We start from the raw sequence: 26,154 nt of genomic DNA, 5'->3' as shown, positions 1-26,154 counted from the left end.
GTCAAGATGATGCAGCTTGGACATCAAGGAAGGTGAAATTGTCATACCAGTTCATTTTCTTTCCTTTAGCCTAGCTGCTTCATGGGGATCTCTGTCTTTCTCTCTAGTGTTTGCTTATTTATTTATTTAAATTAAGTGTTCCTGGTTCTGATTTGTTTATAGCTGCAGTGGTTGATGGGGCATGGGTGTGGTTTATGGGACCTTTGCTGTTTTGGCAGAAGTGTACTGTAGTGTTCCACAGAGTACCAATCTCCAGCAGTGATGTCACTGGGGAAAAGTGAGTTTCTCTACTTCCATCTGTTAGTAGGTGGGGAGAGCAATCCACTTGTCAGGATGATGCAGTTGGACTTAAAGGAAAAGAAGTTAACAGGTACGACTGAATTTCGCTATTTAAATCAGCACCACATGTGTTCACAGACACACACACACGATAAGAGAGACATATGACATACATACGTTCACAAGTATATACATATAAATATGGCAATTACTGTATTAAACATCCAGCTAACCCTAAGCATTTATGTTAGGATTATAACCATAGCTGCTCTGTGCAAGTTTCCACGACCTTGTAGGAAATTTGAAGGCAAACATGTTGCTGATTTAAGCATGAATTAACTGTGTTACAAAACTATGTAAGCCACATTGAGCCTTCAAATAGGTGGGAAAATGTGGGATACAAATGCAATAAAAAAAAGTCCTCTCTTTTTGGAAGCCTAATGCAGGTATACCACTTTGGCCAAGTCAAATTCTGTACACTGCTGTTTACCAAGGATATAAAAGAAAAAACTATCACACACACACATAATATGATAACATGGAAGGGGACCTGGAAGATAAATTTAAATATGGGTCTTGCAAGAACCAAAAAGAGGTAGATGACGAGCCGTGTAATAGCCTAAAAATAGGGTTGGTAGAGTCTAGTACAGTAGTATATAATTTCTATATGTGTGGAATAGAAAAGACAGAGAGATTGGGAAGAATGCATAGGGGGGAGATGGTGTTTGTTTAAATATTGGAATTGAATATGTTAATCTGCCCAAAGTGGTAGAGAAACAGAGGAAGGCAACTGGGCAGTGTGGGTAAGCCATTTGATGCTTTTCTGCCATTATCTACTATGTTATGTAACTTGGAGTCAAGAAATCACCCTTTATATATTTTTAAATGGTATACAATTGATTTGAACACTGAAAAAATGAAAAGTTTGAGAGTTTCTCCTTGTAAGTGGAATATCGAGTGTTGAACGGTACAGTCTCGATTATCCGATCTTCACTAATCTGACAGACACCCCCCCCCCACCCCCCGGCAATGTCATCATATTTATTTCTATTAAAAATGTTTGTTTTAGAACAAATTTTGAAAATCAGGAACTCTATGCCTTTGTTCATGGATTGTTTGAGGGTTTTATGCAGTTTTACTTCTCTGACAACGAGTCGTTTCCATTTATGTTGGATAGATAAGACAGTACTAAATATTTTGTAGGGTGTTTACTGTAAACTCCCTCCCCCCATAGATATGCACAGACAGGGTGTTGGAAAGAATTCCATAATCTATGTTCTATATCCTTTCCCCACTTATTTGTAAATGATATGTGATTGAGCAGTTTTGAAAGAGTTTTGGTGTAATGTTTGAATAGTTCAATGATCCAGGGTCTTAGTTTGTCAAAATTGTTTGGATCGGTGGGATAAAAATGTGTGTCTAACACTATAGAAATGATTCATGGTAATACATGATAGCATTATGTCAAATTATTTGTATTTCAGGAGTTGTTTTGAACTACTGTTGTCAGTGCCTGATAATGAATTATCCTACGAAACATGGTTACACTTCCAACAATCTTTGCAAGTAAGTGTGCTTTTGCTTTGAAAGTTATTTTGTGAGGTTGCTGATCTTTGATTTCTTTCTGATTTTGAAAACCTGGGACCTTGTGTGATTGTCTACTGACTGCCTTCTCTGTATTGATTTTGGCTTTTTTCTTTTCTTTTTTCCTGTTAAGCTTTGTTAGAGTTGACTAATTCTATTGAACCACCTTTCTTTTTGTGTTTCTGCTCTTGCCTTTCTAACTGCATTATGTTTTGTTTCTGCTCTTGCCTTTCTAACTGCATTATGTTTTGTTTCTTATCTTTCCTTATCTTCCATTTATGAAGGGAAAGATACTAGTGAAACACTTTTAATTTATGAGATGTCGATTGGAGTACCCCATCTGAAAAGTCAAAAAGAGTAGAGAGATAGTGGATACCTTAGAAACAGCTTTGCTCAGACAAACGGTGAGGGAAGGGGCATATATCTGCTAATTTCTTAGCATCAACTCCACCGTTCTGCACAGCTGAGTATTATCCCTTTCTACCATTATGTGGAGGTAGAGAAAACTGAATTCTGCCAGTGACATCACCAGCATAAGTAGATGTACTGCCTGGAACAATCCAATATTTTTCTCTACCTTCAGCAGGTTGTAGGTCATGCTGATGGTGTACCTTTCCCTGGCCTATCTCCCCACACTGCTGACCACGGACACACAGCGTGGTCGAACCTAGGGCTCCGTTGCAAGGCGGATCAAGGCAGCTATTGAGTCCGCCTACATCGGCAAGAATTGTCTGGTTCCTGAAGGCCTGATGGCTCACTGTACTAGGGTTCAGGAGGCCCGAGCAGTGTCCCCAGATGACATTTGCAGGGAGGCAACTTGGTCGTCATTCCATTCCCTTACTAAGCACTACAGATTGGGCGTGTTGGCCAGAGTCCTCTCGGACTTTGGCAGAGCCATCATTCGGAGGGTCTTCTCTTCTGCCCAGTAGACTTCTTCAGTACATCCCATTTGGACAGAATGGTGGAGCTGATACTAAGAAAGGAGAAGTTACGTTTTACTAGATAATTTTCTTTTCTTTAGTCAGCGACACCATTCTGTAATCCTGCCCTTGTAAGACCTTGGCCCGGAGTCATTTTGTGATTGACAGCCATACGGTGTTCCCGTAATATGGCCATATCCTGGTATATGAAGGGTAGCGAGTGCCACTCTTTGGTGTTTTGCTTGCTTGATTATTATTGCAGCTGCAGTGTTGATGGGGCATGTGTGTGTTACAAAGGGACTTTCTGTTGCTTTGGCAGATGCATACTGGATTGTTCCAGGGAGAACCTCTGCTTATGCTGGTGATGTCCCTGTCAATATTTAGTTTTCTCTTCCTCCACCTGTTGCTCATGAGGGATAAAGAAAGGAAAATTATCCAGTAAGATATAATTTGTCCATCGATTAATCTATCTAGTACTCACAAATTACCCTCCTAAATAGCATTGGTTATCAGAAGTTATGATTTAGTATAAAAGGTAAGGCAGAGATTGGATGCACAAAACTCAGTCCTAGGTTTCAAAAATGCTGACAGTGGCAGAATGGGAAGGTACTTGGAGGTGGTGATAGGGTGCGAAGAGACAAGCGGTGGAAAATCAGTTGTTTAAACTAGAAGGAATTTACAATATGTTTGTTTACTGATTATTTGATATACCGCCTTTACATTAAGCAGTGGCGTAGCCAGAAGGCAATTTTGGGGTGGGCCAACAGGTTGGATGGATGGGCACTAGAGAAACACCTGTCACCTGATATGCCCTTCCCACGCCCCTACTCCTACCGCACACCTACCCCACTCCCAATAACTTCAATGGGAGTAGCAGTGCTAGCCTCAGTGGCTGCAGGCCACATTGAAAGCTAGGGGAAATATACGAGGGTGCACTCTTTATCGTCCACTGAGCTGTGGTTCTCCAACCCACATATGCTTTCCCCAAATATGCCCTAAATATTACAGTGGGGCCCTAAAATATCAATACATCTATCAAGAAAACTGAACAAGCCAAAGTACTATAGAATACATAGAAAACTGATGCTAACAGAATACTTTGGTCACACACACAGAACACAAATGCCAAATACAGAATAAGTGACCACAAATCATAAACAAATTAAATTAAAATCCCAAGAGGCCAGACCTTGCTTTTAGCACAGCAAAGAGATGCATTTTCTCCTATACTGTGCAAAATATGATAGTACATGCAAGAGACAGTGTTAGGGGAGGTACATCTAGGGCAACTGCGTTTGGCCCCCTAGCCAGAGAGAACCCCAGTCCAGCTCAGCTGGAAGTTGAAGAAGGTGCAGCCTGTTAGTAAGTTTTTGTGTTCCCTCCCAAATTTCTGCCTTGGGCCCCAGCCATATCTAGTAGGTTGTACATTTCAAATCTGACACATTCTAGTCAAAAAATAAGAAAAATAAAAATTTTTTTCTACCTTTTGTTGTCTGCTTATTTTATTTTTTCAAGTCATGTTGGTCCCAGGCTCTGGTTTCTACATCCTTCTGTCTTCTCTTAACTCACTCACCAAGGTTTCATGTCCATTTGATATTTCTACTCTCTCTCCATGTCCACTATCCATCTTCTTCCATCTCTATACCTCTATCTTCCTCCTTCCTTGTCATCAAGCAGATGAATCCATTACGAATGGGTTGTGTCCACCTTCCAGCAGGGGGAGATAGAGAGCACTGAAAACCATAGTGCCTCTTGGCCAGCTAGCTCCATCTGCCTCTCAGTATTCTGTATCTCCCCAGCAGGGTTGGCGCAGCTTATTCAGCTCCTTCAAAAATCTGCCTGGGGTGGCTCCTGGGCTTTTGCCAGTTGTAGCAGGGGTGTTGTGGCTATTACAGCTTCACTTTAAAGGCACATAGGTTCACCCTTTCCCTGACTTACCCTTCCCCCTATGTGGATGCAGGCATATAGGTTTGCCCTGTCCCTGCCTTTCCCACACTCTTGTATGTGGATGCAGGCACATTGGTATGTCCTTTCCCTGCCTTTCCCACACTCTTGTATGTGGATGCAGGCACATTGGTATATCCTTTCCCTGCCTTTCCCACTCTCTTCTATGTGGATGCAGGCACAATGGTATGTCCTTTTCCTTGCCTTTCCCACACTCTTCTATGTGGATGCAGGCACATTGGTTCGTCCTTTCCCTGCCTTTCCCACACTCTTCTATGTGGATGCAGACACATTGGTTCGTCCTTTCCCTGTCTTTCCCACTCTTCTGGACCTCCAGAGTGCCTCTGTAGCTGTTTCCTCTAACTTTCCTCACAGTGTTAAAAAAAAAACGCGACGCGCTTGATAGTGCTGCGATTCTGAGGCTTCCTTCTGTCTGTGCAGCGTGAGCGGAGCTCTGTGACTCGGTCTGGTGAGGTAAGAGAGTCTTGTAGCTCCTCCGGGGAGGGCCCGTGATCGGGACGTTTTTGGCGCAAATCCGCCATTTTGAAATTTTCCGCCGTTTTCGGTGATGGCTGCGGAGGTTGTTAAGCGCTGTTCATGTTGTGGCAAGCGCAGATCCGCAGCGGGGCTCTGTAAATCGTGCTCTTCAGACGTCAGGGCCGGCCCGATCATGGCGAGTGAGGTTTCTTCCCGCTCAGTGGAGCTGGCAGCAGGTGCCATCCTATTTGGTGAGGAGTTGGAGAAAATTGTTAAAGGCCTGGGGGAAACTGTACCCCAGCGCTTACCCGAGGATAGGCCGCGGCCTTCTTCCAAGGGTCAGGCGGTTCCCTCCTCTTCCAGACCTCGCTTCCGTGAAGCTAGAAGGTACCGCCCGGGGTGTTCTGCTGGGTTTACTTCACGTGGCCCGCTTTCCGCAAATGAACTCCTTTCGCTTGGACAAACGTTCCGCAGCAGCCGGCTCAAGGCCTGGAGTTCATGGGCGACCGTCTCAATGACGGGGCACTTGCCCACTCCTCGATTCCTGCAGTTGGAGGATGTCTTTCCCTCTTTCTCGAGGAATGGGTCAAGATTACCTCAGATCAGTGGATTTTGAACCTGATCAGAGATGGCTACAGATTAGAATTCAATGCTCCGGTGAGAGACGTGTTTGTGGAGTCCCGATGCGGCTCTGCCGTCAAACGGGCGGCAGTAGAGGAGACCTTGCAAGGTTTGTTGCACCACTGGGCGGTGGTCCCTGTGCCTCCCGCCGAGATCGGCTACGGTCATTACTCCATTTACTTTGTGCTGCCGCGAAAAGGAATGAAGTCACTAAGAGTGCGGCATTTTTGCATGGAAACCCTGTGCTCCGTCATTGTGGCAGTACAGCCAGGAGAGTTTCTCACGTCTCTGGACCTGAAAGAAGCTTACTTGCACATTCCTATTTGGCCCCCGCACCACCGGTTTCTCCGATTTGCGATGTTGGGAAAACATTTCCAGTTTCAGGCCTTGCCTTTTGGCCTCGCCACAGCTCTCCGAATCTTTTCCAAGGTAATGGTGGTAGTAGCTGCCTTTCTCAGGCGAGAAGGTATCAGGGTTTTCCCGTACCTCGGCGACTTGCTCATCAGAGCGGACTCTGCAGAAGAGAGTCATCATGTAACAGCCAGAGTGGTCTCAGTACTTCAATCTCTGGGCTGGGTCGTCAATATACCCAAAAGTCACCTGACCCCCCCTCAATCTCTAGAATATTTGGGGGTCCGGTTCGACACAGCCTCGGGGTTTGTCTTTCTACCCGAGCAAAGGCGGTGCAAGCTTCAGAACCAGGTCCGTTTGCTCCTGAGAATGCCTCGCCTGCGAGCTTGGGACATAGTCCATCTGTTGGGGTCGATGACGGCCAACTTGGAAGTGGTGCAATGGGCGAGAGCGCACCTGAGACCTCTGCAGTGTTCCCTGCTTCAACAATGGTCTCCAATATCTCAGAATTACCAGCGCAGACTCACGTGGCTCCCTGCGGCCTGGCTCAGTATGGAGTGGTGTCTCTCAGCATGCTGCGGCGAGGAATGCCGCCAGTGCTTCCCGATTGGTGCCTGGTGGTAACAGATGCCAGCCTGCAGGGCTGGGGGCACATTGCCAGGGAAGGCATGCCCAGGGTCTCTGGACATCCGAGGAGTCGGAGTGGTCCATCAATCGCTTGGAGTTGAAAGTGATATTCCAGGCGCTTCTGGCCTTTCACACGATCCTGGAGGGACTGGCTGTCAGAGTTCTGTCGGACAATACGACAGCAGTGGCCTACATAAATCGACAAGGCGGCACTCAGTGCAGGGCACTGGTCGCACAGGCCGTGCAGGTTTGCCACTGGGCCGAGCTACATCTGCAGTTTCTGTTAGCAGCTCACATTGCAGGTCAGAGCAACGTGCAAGCCGATTATGTAAGCAGGCATCAAATCGACCCAGCAGAGTAGGAACTGGCAGACGAAGTGTTCCTTCTGATCTGTGCCAAATGGGGGGGCGCCCGTAGCGGATCTTATGGTGTCAAGCGCAAATGCCAAAGTCCCGTGCTTTACAGCAGATGGAGAGATCCTCGCTCGGCGGGGTTGGGTGCCTTGGCTCAACCCTGGCCTCAGGGCCTCCCTCAGTGGCCCTTGATAGGGCGAGTACTCCTGCGGATTCGGCTACATCAAGGAGAGGTGGTTCTCATTGCCCCGGATTACCCCGGATTGGCCCAGGTGGCCGTGGTATGCGGACCTCCGGCGGATGCTGGTGGAGGCTCCCCTTCCTTGTCACAGGGGCCGGTAACCATGGAGGACGCCTGCCGCTTTGCTCTTACAGCATGGCTCTTGAGAGGGCGCAATTGAGAGACAAGGGCTATTCCAACAAGGTCATCTCCACACTCCTTCAGGCCCGCAAGCGTTCCACTTCCGTTGCCTATGCTCGGATTTGGCACCAGTTTGAGGCTTGGTGTGCTGCTAAAGCGATTACACCCATGCGGGCTTTGGTCTCGCCGATACTTGACTTTTTGCAGGATGATTTACAAAAAGGCTTGGCCTATAATTCCCTGCGTGTTCAAGTTGCAGCCTTAGCATGTTTTCAGGGGAAGATGGCTGGCCTCTCCCTGGCTGCTTATCCGGAGGTGACACGGTTTCTTAGAGGGGTGCTTCAGCTCCGTCCTCCCTGTGCGGGCTCCGTGTCTGGCCTGGAACCTGGGGTTAGTTTTAAAGGCCCTTCAGTGTTCGCCCTTCAAGCTGCTTAGGCGAGCTTCGGAGAAGGATGTGACCCTAAAGACAGTCTTTTTGGTGGCCATTACATCGGCAAGACGGGTGTCTGAGCTCCAGGTGCTGTCCTGTCGAGACCCATTTCTGCAGTTGCACCTTCTAGATGTGCGAAGGGCTCTGTTGCAGTATCTGCGCATGTCAAATGCTTTCAGGACCTCTGATCACCTTTTTGTTGTCAGGTCCTCGCAGAGGGTCTCCAGCGTCTAAAGCTATTTTTTCAGCATATCTGCTGTCTGGCTGGCCTCCGCCTGAAGCCTTTAAGGCACATCCAAGAAAGCACAAAGGCAGACGGTCTGCAAACTCCAAGATGGAACACGAACAGAGCAGATCGTTTAACAAGCAAAAAATGATTTATTAATTGAAAAACAAATTGCACAATATGTATACACACAAACAGCCCGACACAGGCCGTATTTCGCCCAACAGGGCTGCTTCAGGGGCTATAAAACAATAATAAGATAATGAATTAAAAAATAAAAAATAATAAAAAAGTAGTAACATATATATTGTTTGTACTACATATATACAGCTGATTTCAAATGGTATCCAAACATATAACAATATGTAAACACATCATACACAAATATCTGTATAGAATATGTGTGATTATATAACACCAAAATCCCAGCATAAATTATATTTAACGTGACATAACTAGACAGACATATACAATTGGTGGTTTATAGTTTATGCCTTAACTAAAACCATAAAATCCATGCATAATGTATAGAATATTGTGAAGATTATTAACATAATATAAGTATAAAATGATATTAAAATAATATTACTACTTTTTTATTATTTTTTATTTTTTAATTCATTATTTTATTATTGTTTTATAGCCCCTGAAGCAGCCCTGTGGGCGAAACACGGCCTGTGTTGGGCTGTTTGTGTGTATACATATTGTGCAATTTGTTTTTCAATTAATAAATCATTTTTTGCTTGTTAAACGATCTGCTCTGTTCGTGTTCCGCCTTTAAGGCACATTCCAGAAGAGCGATTTCCTCTTCTTGGGCTGAAACTGGAGCACTCTCTCTTCAAGAGATATGCAGTGCAGCGACATGGGCTTCTAAGCTCTCATTTGCCCGACATTACAGGCTGGATGTGGCTGCCAGGAGGGATGCGCATTTTGGAGCACAAGTGCTGGCGCGTGGTGTGGCCTGTTTCCACCCTATCTAGGGATTGCTTTGATACATCCCATTCGTAATGGATTCATCTGCTTGATGACAAAGAAGGGAAAATTAATTTTCTTTCCTTTAGTCATAGCAGATGAATCCATGAGCCCTCCCTGATTGATTGATTGTTTGATTGATTAATGCTGTTTTGGGTTCCGTTTTTCCTGTAGATATGTTCCCTCATTGGGAGAAGTTGGAAAACAGACTTCAGGATTTCTGTTCTGTTACAGGAGGTTGAGTTCGTCCCTCCTTTGAATTACTGCTCCTGTTCTGGGGCGTTCGTTCACTGTGAGGAAAGTTCGTGTTATTCTACTTTGTGGTGTAACACTGCTTTGGAAGCTTCAAATACTGAGAGGCAGACGGAGCTAGCTGGCCAAGAGGCACTATGGTTTTCAGTGCTTTTATCTCCCCCTGCTGGTAGGTGGACACAACCCATTCATAATGGATTCATCTGCTATGACTAAAGGAAAGAAACTTACCAAGGTAAGAAACTAATTTTCCCATGTTTAGTATCTCCCTTTCTCTGTGTCCCTATATTTCTCTGTCCAGCTTCTCCCCTCTCTTCATCCCCAGTGCCAGTATATCTCTACCCTCTCTGACCATATCCCATCCAGCTTCTCGCCCTCTCACTCCCTCCCACACGCTGTAGGTGTAGTATTTGTTCCCTTTTCCTTCATCTCCTTGGTCTGGTATCTCTGTTTCCCTTCTCTCTCTCCTTATGCTGTACCAGCAATTCTCTCACTTCCCTCCAGTTCTCCTCCCCCTCCTCCTCCCACATCCAGCAGCTCTCTCCCTTCCATCCAGATCCTCTCCTCCTCTTCCTCCAGCAGCTCTCTCCCATCCATCCAGTTCCCTCCTCCTCTTCCTCCCATGTCCAGCAGCTTTCGCCCTTCCCTCCAGTCCCTTCCTCTTCCTCCATTGTCTAGCAGCTCTCCAGCCCCTTCCTCCTCTCCCTCCCATGTCCATCAGTTCTCTCCCTTCCACCCAGTCCCCTCCTCCTTTTCCTCCCACCTCCTGCAACTCTCTCCCTTCCATTCAGATCCCCTCCTCTTTCTCCCACATCCAGCAGCTCTCTCCCTTCCCTCCAATCCCCTTCCTCCCACAAGTACGGCAGCACTATCCCTTCCCTCCAGCCCTTGTCCTCCCCCCACAAGTCCAGCACTTAGTTCTGCCTTCCTGATCCTGCCCCAACCCAACATCTCTTGCTGTTGCTGCCTTTCCTCCCACTGCTCTGGGTACGGCCGTCCAGGAAAGTTCAGCATTGCTTGCATGCCTGAAATTCTTCTCCCCGCCGCTGTTTCCATCCAGTGTCCCCCCTTTCCCCTTCCATCCAGCATCTCCTCCCTCTCCCCCTTTGCAGCATCTCCCATCTCCCTCATTCATCCCCTTCCATCCAGTGTCTCCCCTTCCCTCCAGCATATTCCCCTTCTATTGTGTTCCCTTTTCCTTCCAGTGTCTCCCCTCCCCCTTCCATCCAGCATCTTGTCCTCTCTCCCTCTTTACGGCATCTTCCATCACTTTTGTTCATCCCCTTCCATCCAATGTCTCCCCTTTCCTCCAGCATCTTCCCCTCTATCTCCCTGTCATTGCCTCCCCTCTCTGTCTTCTTCTATTTAGTGTCTCTCCTTTCCCCATTCCCTCCAGTGTCTCTCCCTTCCATCTAGAATCTCCTCTCACTCCCCGTTCCTTGCTACAGCCATCTAGGATTTCTTGTCCCACGCCTCGCCTCTCGCTCACTCTCTCCAGCCCATTCCCCACCTCTCAATCCATCCCCCCTCATGGGGCAGGGGCAAGGACATTAATGCACAGCCACTAGCTTCTCCTGGCCACTGCTGTGGCAGCCTTGAGGAATCACGAGCTTCTATACTCTGCTCTGCCATGCCCTTCCCTGCCTCTCTCTCCACCAACCCTGCATCCCACTGCGGCTGTAAAAAAAACAAAATCAAAAATGTGCACAGGGCTGTAACTCTGCATGCTACCCTCGGTCCCTACAGCATTCTTTTCTTCACCCGGCAGTGCTGCCATTCATTCACACAGGCAGCTCCGCTTTGCCGCGTCCATCCAGCCCTCTCTGATGCACTTCCTGTTTACGTAGGGCCAGATGGACGTGGCAGAGGAGAGCGGAGCTGCCTGTGTGGATGGCAGCGCTGCCGGCGACGGGCGAAGAAAAGAATGCTGCAGGGACCGAGGCAGCGCCGGTGGGGAGGGCAATAATTTCAGGGCAGGCAAAAGGCAGTGACATGCGAGGGGATGTTGGGTGGGTAGGCGGGCCTGGAGGGAAAGTGGCTGGGCCTGGGCCCGTCCAGGCCCACCCGTGGCTACGCCCCTGACATTAAGTAGGTCAAAGCGGTGTACAAAACAATTTAAATCAAAAGAAAGTGGAAAAGAGAACTTCAGGCACAGATAGGACAGTGAACCAGTCACACAGGAAAACAATCGTCCAGGTAGAGAAATAGTCGGGTAATTCAGAATTGAATGGACTTGGGGTCTCCGCAAGATCTCTCAGTCAGTAGGTACTATCCTTGGAGACATTGAAAAGCCAGATATTTATGTAAGTAAAACTGAAAGCAAGAGGAAAAGGAAACAGATATGGTTCACTAAGGAAATGGGTGGAAAAAAAGGACAACAAGGTTAGTGTTTGCAAAATACAATGGATCTCTAAAAGGGGAACACCGAAAAGAATACTTGGTAAAGCTGAAAGAGACAAAGAAGGAAATTGGGAGATACAAGACTAGAAGAAAAGATAGCTAGTGACGTAAAGTGAGGTGATGAGACTTTTTCAGCTATGTTAGTGAGAGGAAGGCGGTCAAAAGTAGAATTGTATCTGAAAAGTGTTGAGTACCCAGATGTGGACAGTGATGAGGAAAAGACAGAATTGCTGGAAGAGTGTTTATGAACGTCCTACAAAACAATGAGAAAAGCATGAGGTTGGATGAGTTACATCCCAGGATATTAGAGAGATCCTCATGGCTTTATGGAAAGATATATTCAACAGACTTTTGGAAATGGGAGTGTTCTATAGGATTGGAGATGAGCAGTTGTGCTCTCCCTTCACAAGAGGTATCAAATTAGAGGAGTGAAAAACAGGGTGGGAAAAGTAATGGAGATGCTGCTGAAGAAAATGCTAGTAAAATTTCTACAATACAATAGGTTACAAGATCTGAGGTAATATAGTTTTACCAGAGGCAGGTAATATCTGTTGAATCTGATTTTGTTCAGTTGGATAACTAGAGAATGAAATCGAGGGTATTTGTTGGATGTAGTCTGCTTAGATTTCAGTAAAGCTTTTGATACTGTATCCCATAGGAGGCTCACAAATAAATTCAGTGACCTGGGGTTGGATCTCATGGTGGTGAACTGGAATAGAAAGTGGTTGACTGACAGATGACAGAAGGTAGTGGTAAATGGATTTCACTTAGAGAGAGAAAGGTAAGTAGAATACTTCAAGAATTGGTTCTGGAGCTAGTTTTGTTTAATATATCTTTGTGGGCATTATTGCTGACGGTATAGAAGAAAAAGTTTGTCTTTGCAGATGACATGAATTTCTGCAACAGATTGGATATACCATAGGGAATAGAAAATATGAGAGGTGATCTACAAAAATGGAAATGCTAGGCAGTTGAGCTTTGATGTGAAGAAATGCAGAGCAATGTGTTTGGAGTACAGAAATCCAAAGTTGCTGTTTGTGATGAGGCAGAGAGATCAATATGCATGGATCAGGACAGACCTTGGAATTGATGTTAGATGATCCCAAATAATAAAACAGTTTCAAAAGCTGAATAGAGGGAAGCATAACAAGTAGAAAAATGGAGATAATTGCCCTGTATAGGTCTTTGGTGAGGTGTCATCTGGTTTAGTGTGTTCATTTCTGGAGTCCACATCTCAGTAAGGATATAAAACAGCTCACTGTGGTCCCTATTGGAGGACCATATTGTATATATCTTAAAGAAGAGTTCCCAAACCTGTCCTAGAGACCCCCACCCAGCCGGTTGGGTTTTCAGGATATCCACTGTGAATAATCATAAGAGAGGTTGGCTTGCCCTGCAAGTTTTGGGAGCCACATCAGAAAAAAGTTTGATTTACAGAAAGAGTAATGAATGCTTAGAATACTCTTCCGGAGAAGATGGTGGAAGCAAAATCTGTGGTATAGTTGTGTCCATCAACCAGCAGGTGGAGATAGAGAACTGAAAATTGAGCTGAGACACATCTCTCTTGATGTCCAGTCCAGCTCTTCAGTGTTTTCTATCTCCAGCAGATAGACACAGTTTTCAGTTTCAGGTTCCGAGTGATTTGCTCCTGGTCCAGTTGGTTAACTGGTCCCCGTTTGAGTTTTGCGTAGTGGCTTGAGTCTTTAGATCCCTGTCTCTGGTTCCCCACAAATTTACTTCTTCCCTCTATTCACCTCTCCCCTGTTTCCTGTAGAGCTCTCCTTTTCTAGCACAACAACATTAAAAAAAAAAAGAGTGGAGAAGGTTTATTGGAGAGCCTAGGACAGAGTATGTCCTGATCCTTTCTCATCTGGGGTAGGACTTGTGAAGACTGTGACCTTGGGGGGAGCAGATGGCAGTGGTACATCGTACTAAAATTTGACTCAGAACCTCTTGGGGTCTGCAAGTTCTACTTGGTACAGAGGAGGGATCCTGACTCGCTGGTAGGACTGTGTTCTGCTGCGCTTGTGACAATTGGAGTGAATGATGACTCCCGCTGAGACAGTTAAGCTGTATTTCGGCTTTAGGACGCACCAGCCAGTGTTGGGGTGTTGCAGTTCGTGCAAGCAGGGAATTCTGCTGGAGACAGAGGAAACAGTCGATGGTAGCACGTCTTTGGACTTAGCATAGCATCCGAATATATCGGGGGCTTTAGGCTCTCCAGCAGGACCATTGCGCAGTTTGATGCAGGAGAGCAGAGGAATGGGAGCCATTTTGTTGGGGATGATTGATGATGAGGAACAGCCTCTTTGATCACATGCAGATCAGTCGCCATGTTACAGCCTCAGGGCCCAACCGAGCATTCAGCTGCATGGGATCTTTGTTTTCTCCAGAGTTTATATTGCTCTTAGACCAGGCCTGTTTTCTGAAGCAGGAACAGTCAAAGTTGCTGCAAGGTGCTTCAGTTTCTTGCCCTGCTGCCCCTCCAGCTTCTAAGAGATCCTGTTTAGACCTTCAGGAGCAGGCAGATGAGGCTGTCTGCTTCTCCCTCCTTATTTAATGTGGCCTCGGCCTATTTAGAAGAGCCATCATTGAAGGATAGGAGAGGGATAATCGAAAAGTACTGAGGTGGTTTCATAAAGAGGAGCTCAGTACTCTTGTTTCTGAGGTACTGGTGGTGCTTTCCATTGAGGAACCTTCTGCTTTGGTGTCAGGAGTGCCATCTTCATGAGAGGGCATAGAGGTCCTTTTAAGGCCTTCTTAATGCATCTAAGCATTTAGTACCTGATTACAGCAGAATGGATGTCACTGGATGCGGGGCTGAGAAAGGGAAGAGCCATGACTCGGCTTTACTCGTTGGTTCTGGATGAGAAAGATAAATTGCAGCTTCCTAGGGTGGACTCCCTGTCAGCTAGAGTGCCCAGTGCCTCCAGAATGTGTCAGTGATGCAAGGCTGATCCATTCTTCTCTTCCTCCGGTGGAAGTATGGTCTTCAGGATTTTAGGGAGGAGTTGTCCAAAATCACATCAGACGAGTGGGATCTGGATATTCGTTTAGAATGTTACAAGTTGGAGTTCTCCTGCCTAGTTGCCTCCTCTATTCTTGCAGTCTCCTTGTCAAAAGGAAACCAAGGTGCTTGAGTTTCTACCCGTGTAGATTGTCTGGTGCTCTGCGCCTTTGTTTCAGTTCCCCAGGCCAAACAGGGACAAGTTAGATACTCCATCTACTACTTCATTATCCCAAAGAAGGAAGGCATCTTTCATCTGGTCTTAGATCTCAGAGGTCTAAGTTGCTGCATCTGAGTATTCTGCTTTCTCAATGGAAATGCTAAGAGCAGTCATAGCCTTGGTTCAACTGGGAGAATTTCCCACCACTCTCAGTCTCAAGGAGGTGTATTGCCTGTATAGCTGCTGCATCAGAGGTTTCTGCATTTTGCGGTGCTGAGGTCATCGCTTCCAGTTCAGGGCTTTGCCTTTCAGTCTCGGCATGGTTCCAACAATGTTTACAAAAGTTATAGTGGTGATGGCAACCTTCCTTTGGTGCCAGGGAATCTTCAGCCACGTCTAAGCGACTGGCTTATTTGTGCATCGTCCTATTTGGACAGCGTGGCAGCAATAGCCTTGGTTCAAGTGGGAGAATTTTCCACTGCTCTCGATCTCAAGGAGGCGTATTGCCTATATGGCCGCTGCATCAGAGATTTCTGCATTTTGTGGTGCTGAGGTCATCGCTTCCAGTTCAGGGCTTTGTCTATCAATCTCCTATTTGGACAGCGTGGCAGCAACAGACAGTTATTGAGTTGGGTAATCAATTTCGAGAAGAGCAGACTAACTCCATTGCAAATGCTGGGCTATCTAGGCATTCTCTTCGACACAGCAAGGGAGAGGACCTTCCTCACGGAATGCAGGAGGTCAAAGCTGGTTCAACAGATTTGTCTTCTAAGGCAGGCCCAGGGTCTGAGACTATGTCCAGGTTCTGGGGTCAATGGTAGCGGTGATGGAAGTGATGCCATGGGCAAGGGCTCTTGTGGCCATTGCAGGAGTCTCTTCTCAGCTGCTGGTCTCCGATGTCACAGAAGTACGACCTTCATCTTTCTTGGACCCTGATTGCCAGACAGAGTATGCAGTGGTGGTTGTCACCTAGGAATTTGTTTGAGCTCCCTTTCTGATAACACAATGGGAGGTGGTGACAACGGGCGCTTGCAAATCGGGTTGGAGAGCTCGTTACAAGTTCCATCTGGTACAGGGCACCTGGACAGAACAGGAGTCTCAGTGGTCAATAAATCGCTTGGAACGCGGGGCAATGCAGAATTCCTTATGTGACTTTGCTCCCTTTCTGGCGGTGGCTCTGGTCTGAATTTTCTCCAACAATGCGATAATGGTGGGTTATATCAATAAGCAAGGTGGTATCTGCAGCTGTCCGATGGCAGTGGAGGTGGCCTCCCTTATGAGTTGGACAGAGAAAAATCTTCTCTGTCAGGTCACATTGCTTGGTCCTTGAGTGTGGAGGCGGCCTTTTTCAGCAGAAACTCATTGGACCCAGGAGAATGAGAACTGTCCAGCTGATAGTGGAACGATTGGGTTCTCTGTTTCTAGACTTTATGGCGACAAAAAGAAATGCTAAAGAGCCCAAGTTCTTCAGACGTCAGAACCTGGCTTAATAGGGATTGATGCCCTACTGCAGCCTTGGTTGGAGATGTATCAACTGTATGTATTCCTACATTGGCCCATAGTAGGCTATGTGTTGAAAAGGATTGCATTGTATCAGGGTCGAACAATTCTCATAACCCTGAACTGGCCGCAGACCTGTTTCAACTGCTGGACGGGGATCCCCTCCATCTTCAGCAGGTACACGGCCTACTAAAGCAAGGTCCAGTGTTGATGGAGGATCCATACTTCTTTGGTCTTGAGACAAAAAGTTTATTGTGATTCGGTCATTGCTACCTTCCTTCAAACTCGGAAACGCTCTACATCCGTGGCATATGTGAGGGTGTGGAGGGCATTCAAGGGCTGGTGTTCAGAGCATGGACTTTCTCCTTTCTCTGCTCAGATTGTGCACATCCTAGCATTTCTTCAGTTGGGGGTAGTGGGTTTTGGGGGGGGGGGGGGTTGGGGGGCTCAGCATACAAGGTAAGTCTGTGTACCTGGGAGCAATTTACGAAATCCACTGCAGTGCCCCCTAGGGTGCCCGGTTGGTGTTCTGGCATGTCAGGGGGACCAGTGCACTACAAATGCTGGCTTCTCCCATGACCAAATGACTTGCATTTGGTCGTTTCTGAGATGGACGTCCTTGGTCTTGAAAATTGCTGAAAATCAGAAATGACCATGTCTAGGGATGTCCATTTCTAAGGACGACCAAATTTAGGGATTTGGACGTCCCTGACGGTATTTTCGAAATGAAAGATTGACGTCCATCTTGTTTCAAAAATACGGGTTTCCCCGCCCCTGGATCAGGATGTTTTGCAAGGACGTCCAAATTGAAACGTGGACATCCCTTTTCGAAAATGCCCCTCCACATGATACTACATACATAGGTATCTGGAAGTCACGAATGAGTTTTGCAAATTGGACGATCTGTTTGTGCTTTTTGGTAAACAGAGGCTTGGGCTTATGACTTCCAAGCCCACAATTACTAGATGGAGAATATTGCGTCTGCTTATTTGCTTGCGAGGAAGCAGGCTCGTTAGGCTTTATGGACTCCTTCTACAAGGTATACATTGACACTATGAGTGAATATTTGCAAGACAGCAATGTGGTCGAAGCTGCATACCTACAGGGTGGACATTGTGGTGCACTTGGAAGCCAGTTTTGGGACTTTGGCCCACAGGATGGCAGTGCCACAATCCCACCCACTCTAGGGATTGCTTTTAATCATCCCACATGATCTGGAATAGTGGAACGCTACGTAATAGAAGAAGAAATTGTCTTACCTGATAATTTTCTTTCCATTAGTCCTTTCCACTATTCCAGAGGCTTGCTGAGGTTTTTGAGATGTTTAGTTGGTGCAAAGTAATGGGTCAAATAATGACTCTCACCTTGCATGTTGCTTCCTGCATATCTCTCATTCTCTAGATGTTGTCCAGAGATGAGAGAGGTCCATACATGTTGGCTTGTCTTTATAGTGTTACGTTAATGAGTTGTTTAAGGTTATTGTTTTTATTCTGAGTTTTCCTTGCCTACTTAATTACTGAGGAACTGGACTGGATGCTTAGAGAGGTATGCCTCAGCTCAGTTTTTAGTTTTCCATTTCCACCTGCTGTTTGATAGACACAACTATCTTACAGGTCCTGGAATAGTGGGAAGGGGAAAGAAAATTATCAGGTAAGACCTAATTTCTGCTTTATGCTGATTACACGCTCTACCTCTTGCATTCCATGATAGACTAAATTCATTTTATAGTATAAATTGTTCTGAAACCACTTTACAGGCTCATTGGTTATGCAAATGAAATGCAAACTGTTCTGAGTCTGTGTTTTGCAAAAGTAGCTCATGAATTCATCTTGACTTACGGTTGCTGGAAGTAGAACGGAAATCCTCTTAGGAGCAATAAACCCTGGTTCTTTATTCCTCTGAGTGCAGTTTCTTGTTGTCACATTGATCTGTAATAGTGTTGTTACCCTTGACTAATAGTGCTTTTATGTCTGTAATATTTGCAGTTATGATTCCCATATATTCAGTGCTGCTCGTGTCTGTTAATTTCTGACCCAAAACTAAGAAAAGAGTGGTTTCTGTGTAACTCGTCACTTTAGAATACTTCTTAATATGACTTTTTTGGTTTCTAGAAGTCACATGATGCATTACTGGAATTTGGGAACAATAACCTTAAAACACTGGTTGATATTACTAAGGAAGGAGGAGTTTGGAAGAACCCATTATATCTTAAAATTCTCTCCCAGCAGCCTGTGGAAATGGATGAAGGTAAATTGAACATTTTTCAAACTTTGTTTAGAGTAGTAAAAATACGCAAGCAAAAAAAATCATCTAGTAAAGTGAATACTTCTGGCAGATGCTAAGCACAAGACATATATCATTCAAAGCTTCCCTAATTATTACTGTAGATTAAAGCATCACAGAAATGAAAAGAAAATTGTGCAGCTGGACCAACTAGAGACAAATTATGGACGGAACCTCCTCATATTGAGTGATACTGTCTAAGCTGCCCCATGAGCTTAAAAAAAATGCTGAATGCTAGAGATTTCAAGTGCTTCTATGCACCATTGATCCGTTACTTTAATCAACTTCCAAAACATAACAGTTGTGCAGTGAACCGTGTACCAGATGTATAAGATTCTTTTTTTTTGGTGGTGGGTTTTTTTTTTTTGGTTTATTGTAATTATTAATTTCTAAAATAGGCAGCTATTTCAACCCCCCCCCCCCCACACAAAAAAACAGTAGTTAAGGCCAAAGAGAGAAATAGAATGAAAAATAAATACAGTGCATATAGGACAAAAATCCAAACAAAGGAGCAAAATGTATCCTTGACAAACATTTACCCCAGGTACTTGCAGTACTTCTCTTAAATATTTGGTAGCAAGGTCAGTTTTTCCTGTATGATCAGTCTCTCAATCAGAGCAATCCCATGCACATGTCTACGCTGTTTGAGTAAGGATGGAATGCAAGAAGCTATTCATAGTGCATTGGAGCAACAGCAAGCAAACAAAAAACCAAGTGTGAACAATACAAATGAACGTGTTATGGCTGTGCACTCATTTTGAGCCATGAACCTGAACTGATGCACTAGATCACAAGCCCATTGTGTAGGGATGTACCGTATTTTTCGGACTATAAGACGCACCGGACCATAAGACGCATCTAGGTTTTAGAGGAGGGAAATAGGAAAAATTTTTGTTTCCTTTTTCCCTCCTCTAAAACCTAGGTGCTCCGGTGCGTCTTGTCCGAATCCCTCCCTCCGAGTTCGGGATCGCCCTCCCCCCGGCCCTGTCACCACTTCTCCCTACTCACGCGATCTTCCCTGGTGGTCTAGTGACGTCGGGGCAGGAAAGAGCCCCCCTCTTTCCTGCCCAGCGCGCTGCTCTCCATCCTCCTGTATGCATTGCTGCCTGACGGTCTCGGCGAGATTCAAAATGGCCGCCGAGAATTGAAGTCTCGGCGGCCATTTTGAATCTCGCCGAGACCGTCAGGCTGCATACAGGAGGATGGAGAGCAGCGCACTGGGCAGGAAAGAGGGGGCTCTTTCCTGCCCCGACGTCACTAGACCACCAGGGAAGATCGCGTGAGTAGGGGAGAAGTGGTGACAGGGCCGGGGGGGTGGGGTGGAGGAGGTAACTCTGACGGCGATCCGGAACTCGGAGGGCGGGCGGCCTGCCAGCCAGCCAGCCAAATCTACCTTCGGACTATAAGACGCACCCCCCATTTTCCTCCCAAATTTTGGGGGAAAAAAGTGCGTCTTATAGTCCGAAAAATACGGTATATATCAGACTGACAGCAGCCTCTTCAACACAAGGTTTAATTTTGGAAATGAAACATGGATCCCTATGTGCTCAGTGTAAGAATTGGATCATCAACACCATGTGCTTACAGCCGATCCCCAAAATTTAAAGAAGTAATTTCCAAGCTTATTCCATTTCCACTGGAGTGACAGAGAAATGTCAAACCCATATTTAGACAAAAGACCTGGAAAAATAAAAGAATATGTGCCATGTATGGAGGCAGAATAAAGATTTCCTGAGAATAGAGAGGGTTCTTGTTTTTTTTTTTTTTTGGGGTGTGGAGGGAAGCTGAAAAGGAAGAATCAAGTGTGATTTAAAAATAATGGTCATGAGAACTGAGGATTGTAATTGTATTTGTTATAATTGAGAAAGTGGAACAAAGAGGGTAATACATGTTGTTTGGTAATATTCTTGAGAAGATGGAGTACTTCAGAAAAAAGGGACTGGGTAGATGGGGAAGGTGAGTGAAGGTTGCTGTGAATGAATGTGATCCCCTGAAGCAGGAGATGCAAAATGGGGGAGGGGGGGGGCTTTGTTGGGGTTATGATCTACAGATATTTTTAAGATGACTCATGGGCTCTTAATGTCATTAGAAGTTATAAGTAGTGTATGCACTTTATTAAAATTTCTATTAAACAATTATTCTTTTTATAAAGACCTGTGATTATACCATATATGAATATATTAAGGTATATATGGCATATATATCAAGGTACAACTGTGATTCAAGTCAATGTAAGTTCTGAGGTCTTTTTTTTCTCCTTACTATTGAGTGGGTGAATGGTGGTATTGTATCGGTTTGTCATTTTGATTCACTGACACCATGTGGTTTGTTATGAACAGAATGATTTGAATAACATCAGCATTCAAGATATGATATAGGTCTGTAAACTCATGAGTGATGTGGGCATCAGAAATTGCTCCTGTAACACATGGGGAATAGGCAGAGCCACAAGATGGCACTGGCGATGCTAATGTTCCAGATAAGGGGAAAGAATATCCAAACTACAGAGCACTCCACTCTCCTTCCAGCTCCTCTCCAAACAAGTTAGCAACCCCCACTTCCTTAGTGTCCCTCAAGCCTTCCAGCAGATGGAGACTGAGAACTCTTGACTCTCGAGAGAGCCAATAAAGAACCCTGGCTAGGTATAGTTAGATTCAGTATTCTTAGTCTCCAGTAGGTGGAAGGTGGTAAGCCCTTCAGTCTCTTTATTTTTTCTATCTGCTTTCTTTTTTTTTTCTCTTATCCGTGCACGGGTGTCACTTGTGTTTATCAGAGGCCGAGACCCGCGAGGGGTTCTCTGCAAGCCTCAGGAGTGTCACACTGGAGTGGGCGGGTCCCTCACTCCTCCTCCCATGATTTACTTTAGTGCAGACAGGAGCTGCCTGGCCTGGGTGATATGCAGTAGCCTCAACCTCTTAACAAGTTAGCAATCCCCACTTAACCTATCTTCACCAAGCCCTTAGTGCTGTCACTATGGGGCTCATTTTCAAAGCACTTAGACTTACAAAGTTCCATAGATTACTATGGAAATTTGTAAGACTAAGTGCTTTGAAAATATGCCTCTATGTGTCCTTTACTAAGAGGATATAGTTGGGGAATCCAAGATTGAGAGATGCTAAGAATTGAGCATGATCAAGCTGTATTAGACAGCAGGTTTGTCAAGGACAATTACAGGAAAATGCCTTGTATTTGGCCTTACCAATGGTTACTTTTGTGATATTTGCAGTATAGGATTCAGGTGGGAAGAGATGAAGACAAGAGGGTGATAAATTGAATCTGGAATGTTAATTTTCCCAATTAAATTATGCTTGTGGTTATTTCAGAATGTGGATGTAAGAGTCCTCAGCAGTGTTACTTGCTGACCACATCTTTGTTAACTGTGTTCTGTAAAGTTTTCAATAGCGTGCAAACATTTTTTTTTTACTGATTTGGCAACCCTAAAGCAGAACTATAGTTTGGAATTCTCTTTGTTTTTTGATTCTTTTAAGAAAATATATACTTTATTTAAAAATGTATAAAAACATGTTGGTCAGTGCTCAGATTAATTTGTTTGTGATAAGCATTTATAGTACATTGATTTTAGTTTTTATGCTTATATGTTTATCTGGCTCTTCAGTTGTAAAATAGTTATTTTTAAAATTTTAAATCTTTAGTTAATACGCTGATTACGCAAGAAGGCCCTTCCTTTCTGCAGTTGCGAATAAAACATTTGATGAAGTCGAACTGCATCTCACAGGCAGCTACTTTGGCAAAACTCTGTGTTGAGTCTTCAGAAATTTCAAATGCATCCTCCTTTCGCCAGTCGTACATCACTTGTTTATGCACCATGCTACCTAATGAAGAATCAATTAAAGAGGTTAGTACTTGATGACTAATATCTTTTAAAGTTAGTTTCATGTATCAGTTTCATGTATCAGCTCTGTTGCTGCCATTTTGAACTTATTCTTGGATCAGCATTCACTACCCTCTCTTTCATGAAATGTAATTTATTACATGGTCAGTGTTCTTTTGTGGACCAAATTCATAGTAGTTGCGTCCACTGCTGGATTTCATTGTTTTGGGTTGCATGCACAATGCTTCCATTTTATGCAAATAGACCTCATGCATATTAATTGTGGAAATTCTGAAAACCTGATGGGGTTGTGACTTGAAGATCCAGGTTGCCCACCCCTGATATAGGCAGATGTTATACAACTGCATGGCCATGTATTGAGTAACCAAGTAAGTTTTGTTACAAACTTGAATTTAGCATTGACTGAAATGGCTAACTAAATGTAAATTAAACCTAATTATATATGAGGTACTTTGGATTACTAGACAACATAGACTTTTGGAAATACTACTTAGAATTTGTGGGATTGGACTGGAAAGAAGAGTGAACATTAAGGGGCTCATTTTCAAAGCACTTAGACTCACAAAGTTCCATAGATTACTATGGAACTTTGTAAGTCTAAGTCTTTGAAAATATACATTAGAAGTGTGCATTCTTCTTTGATATTTGAACCTCAGATTACTAATGTCACATTTGTGTATGTACATCAGGTTAGAAGAGTTTGTCTGTGTTTTATGTAAGCAATATCTGGCAACTATTATTTGTGTCTTAGTAATCATTCAGTATTTTATTCTATATATTATGGTTTACCAAAAAAAAAGTACATAAGTATTGCCATACTGGGACAGACCAAATGTCCATTAAGCCCAGCATCCTGTTTCCAACAGTGGCCAATCCAGGTCACAAATACCTGGCAAGATCTCCAAAAAAGTACAAAACATTTTATGCATCTCTTATGAATCATTTTCAGCATCTCTAAAACACAGAAGCTACCAGTACTGAAATGGTGGCATTGCAGGGTATGTAGAATGAATAGGATTTTGCTCCTAAGATGTGGAACCTCATACCTCAGGAAATTAGGATGGAGAATTCTATTTGAAATCTAGGAAAATAATCAAAACTTGACTTTTTTACTCAACTGTTTTTAGATTTGAGTTTGGTTTATGGAAGCTGTCAATTGCTTTATATGGATTTTGTTTATTTTGTCTTTATTGTAATCCACTTATGGCCAATTAGGGCCCCATGTGACTCAACCCTAATGTGGCAGGTTTTCGCTCTTACTTTGCAGCATTTGCATGAGTTGGGGGCAGTGGAACCCGTTCTGCTAGCAGAGCAAAGGTTAGGACTTTACTTCATTTATTTTGTAGTCTCAAAGAAGGGTGGAAGCTTTCGACCCATCCTGGATCTAAAAGGTGTGAATGCTTGCCTGCCAGTTAAGCATTTTTTTTTTGCATGGAAACTTTTAACTCTGTGATTGCCTTGATTTGTTCGGGAGAGTTCTTGGACTTCACGGATGCCTATCTACACATTCCCATCATAGCCCATCACAAGAGGTATCTTTGCTTTTGAGTGCTGACACAGCACTTCCAATTTCAAGTTCTACCTTTTGGTCTTTCTACAGTGCACCACACCTTTTTTAAGATAATGGCGGTGATGGCTGTGCATCCATGTCATCAGGGCATCCGGTTTCATCCCTACCTGGAGAATTGGCTGATTTGGGCCAACTCGGAAGCGGAGGCCAGTTTGGCCACTTCTCAGGTCATTTCTCTCCTGAAGGACCTGGATTGTATCATGTATCAGCTCAAGAGTCACCTGGCTCCCTCACGGACCCTGGAGTACCTGGAGATTCACTTTGACATTGCTGTGGGAATGGTTTTCCTTCTGCAGGACCAAGCAGAGAAGCTTTGGGTACAGAAGTGCAGATTGTGTGAGCTGGTGGCCCCCAAGGTTTGGGACTACTTGCAGCTTTTGGGATTCATAGCAATGATGCTGCTTACCCTGGGATTGGTAGCATGGAATGTTGCTACTATTTGTGTTTCTGCCATGCACTTTTGACCTGGATTGGCCACTTTTGGAAACAGGATACTAGGCTAGATGGACCATTGGTGTGACAAGAGTATGGCTACTTTTATGTGGTGTCTTGGGCAAGAGGCACATATGCACCCAATGCGGTGGGCCCTGTTGGTCTGTTGGGCCCAATTTTCTCAGGACTTTGAGCATCCCTTGCCTTTCCCTGCCAAGGTTAGAGTCAATCTGGACTGGTGGGATAGTCTTATTTACCTCCTGAAGGTGGTACCGCTAGAAACCCTGGAGTGGGTATTGGGCATCACGAATGCGAGTCTCCATGGCTGTGGAATCCCATTGTCAGAGTTGAATGGTTCAGGCAGCCTGATCTGCACAGGAGATGGCTGGTCTATCAGTTGCCTGGACATTTGAGTGGTCTGTCTGGCCGTACTGGAATTCTTGACTCTTGTTCAGGGGAGGGTGATGGCCTATATCAACGAGCAGGGGAGCACCAGGAGTCAGGCAGTGGCCTGGGAAGCAGTCTGCCTCTGTCATTGGGCAGAAAGACACCTGCAGGCACTGTCAGCAGTGCATGTTGTGGGCAAGGACAACGTGAAGGCACACTTGCCAGAGGGAGCCATCCTCTCGGGGGATAGATGCTCTGGTGTAGCTCTGGCTGCAGGAAGAGCCTCTGTATATGTTCCCTCGGTGTCCCTTGATTGGCTGGCTGTTGTGCAGGATTGCATATTTTCTTGATTTGATAATGCTGGTGACACTGGATTGGCTGTGGTATACAGACCCCAAGCACCTGTTGATGGGAAAGCCTCTCCTGTTGCCCAGAGGTCAAAGCCTTCTCTGGCAAAAGCCTTCTCTGGCTGTTGAGATGCGGCGCTTAGAAAGGTGTGCCTTTTCTTCAGCAGCAGTTTCTATGCTGTTGTGTTCTTGGAAGTCTATAAAATAATGAGTGGAATGGGTAGATGTGAATTGCATGTTTACTCTTTCCAAAAATTCTAGGACCAGGGGGCACGCAATGAAGCTACAAAGTAATAAATTTAAAACAAACTGGAGAAAAGTTTTTTTCACTCAATGTGTAATTAAGCTCTGGAATTCATTGCCAGAGGAGAAATTTTTTTTCACTCAATGTGTAATTAAGCTCTGGAATTGGTTGCCAGAGAATGTAGTAAAAGCAGTTAGCTTAGTGGGGTTTAAAAAAGGTTTGGATGGCTTCCTAAAGGAAAAGTCCATAGACCATTATTAAAATGGAAGGGGAAAATCCACTGCATATTTGTAGGATAAGCAGTATAAAATGTATTGTACTTTTTTGGGATCTTGCCAGGTACTTGTGACCTGGATTGGCCACTGTTGGAAACAGGATGCTGGACTTGATGGACCTTCAGTCTGTCCCAGTATGGCAATACCTATGTACTTATGAACCTCCATTGCTTAAGTCAGGGTTTGGAGGGTTTTTGAAACCTGGTGTGCGGGGCAGCTGCTGATTCCTGATTCTGCAGCAGGGCCTATCATTGGGCTCTTTGAATGTGCAGATGGATGCCCTCTCCAGTTTTTGGGGC

The 26,154-nt window shown here is 44.9% G+C and overlaps 1 protein-coding gene across 1 annotated transcript in view; it reads left to right on the top strand.

Annotated features, from left to right (window-relative positions):
- RLF (rearranged L-myc fusion) overlaps positions 1-26,154 on the top strand; it is a 94,330-nt gene that overhangs the window by 49,414 nt on the left and 18,762 nt on the right. Inside the window, 3 exon segments of the mRNA XM_030218064.1 lie at positions 1,764-1,845; positions 18,576-18,711; positions 22,401-22,603. Coding sequence (XP_030073924.1) covers positions 1,764-1,845; positions 18,576-18,711; positions 22,401-22,603 — 421 coding nt within the window.

The sequence above is a fragment of the Microcaecilia unicolor genome, chromosome 11, assembly GCF_901765095.1.
Source record: "Microcaecilia unicolor chromosome 11, aMicUni1.1, whole genome shotgun sequence".
Lineage (NCBI taxonomy): Eukaryota > Metazoa > Chordata > Amphibia > Gymnophiona > Siphonopidae > Microcaecilia > Microcaecilia unicolor.
This window is presented reverse-complemented; position numbering and strand designations above follow the sequence as displayed.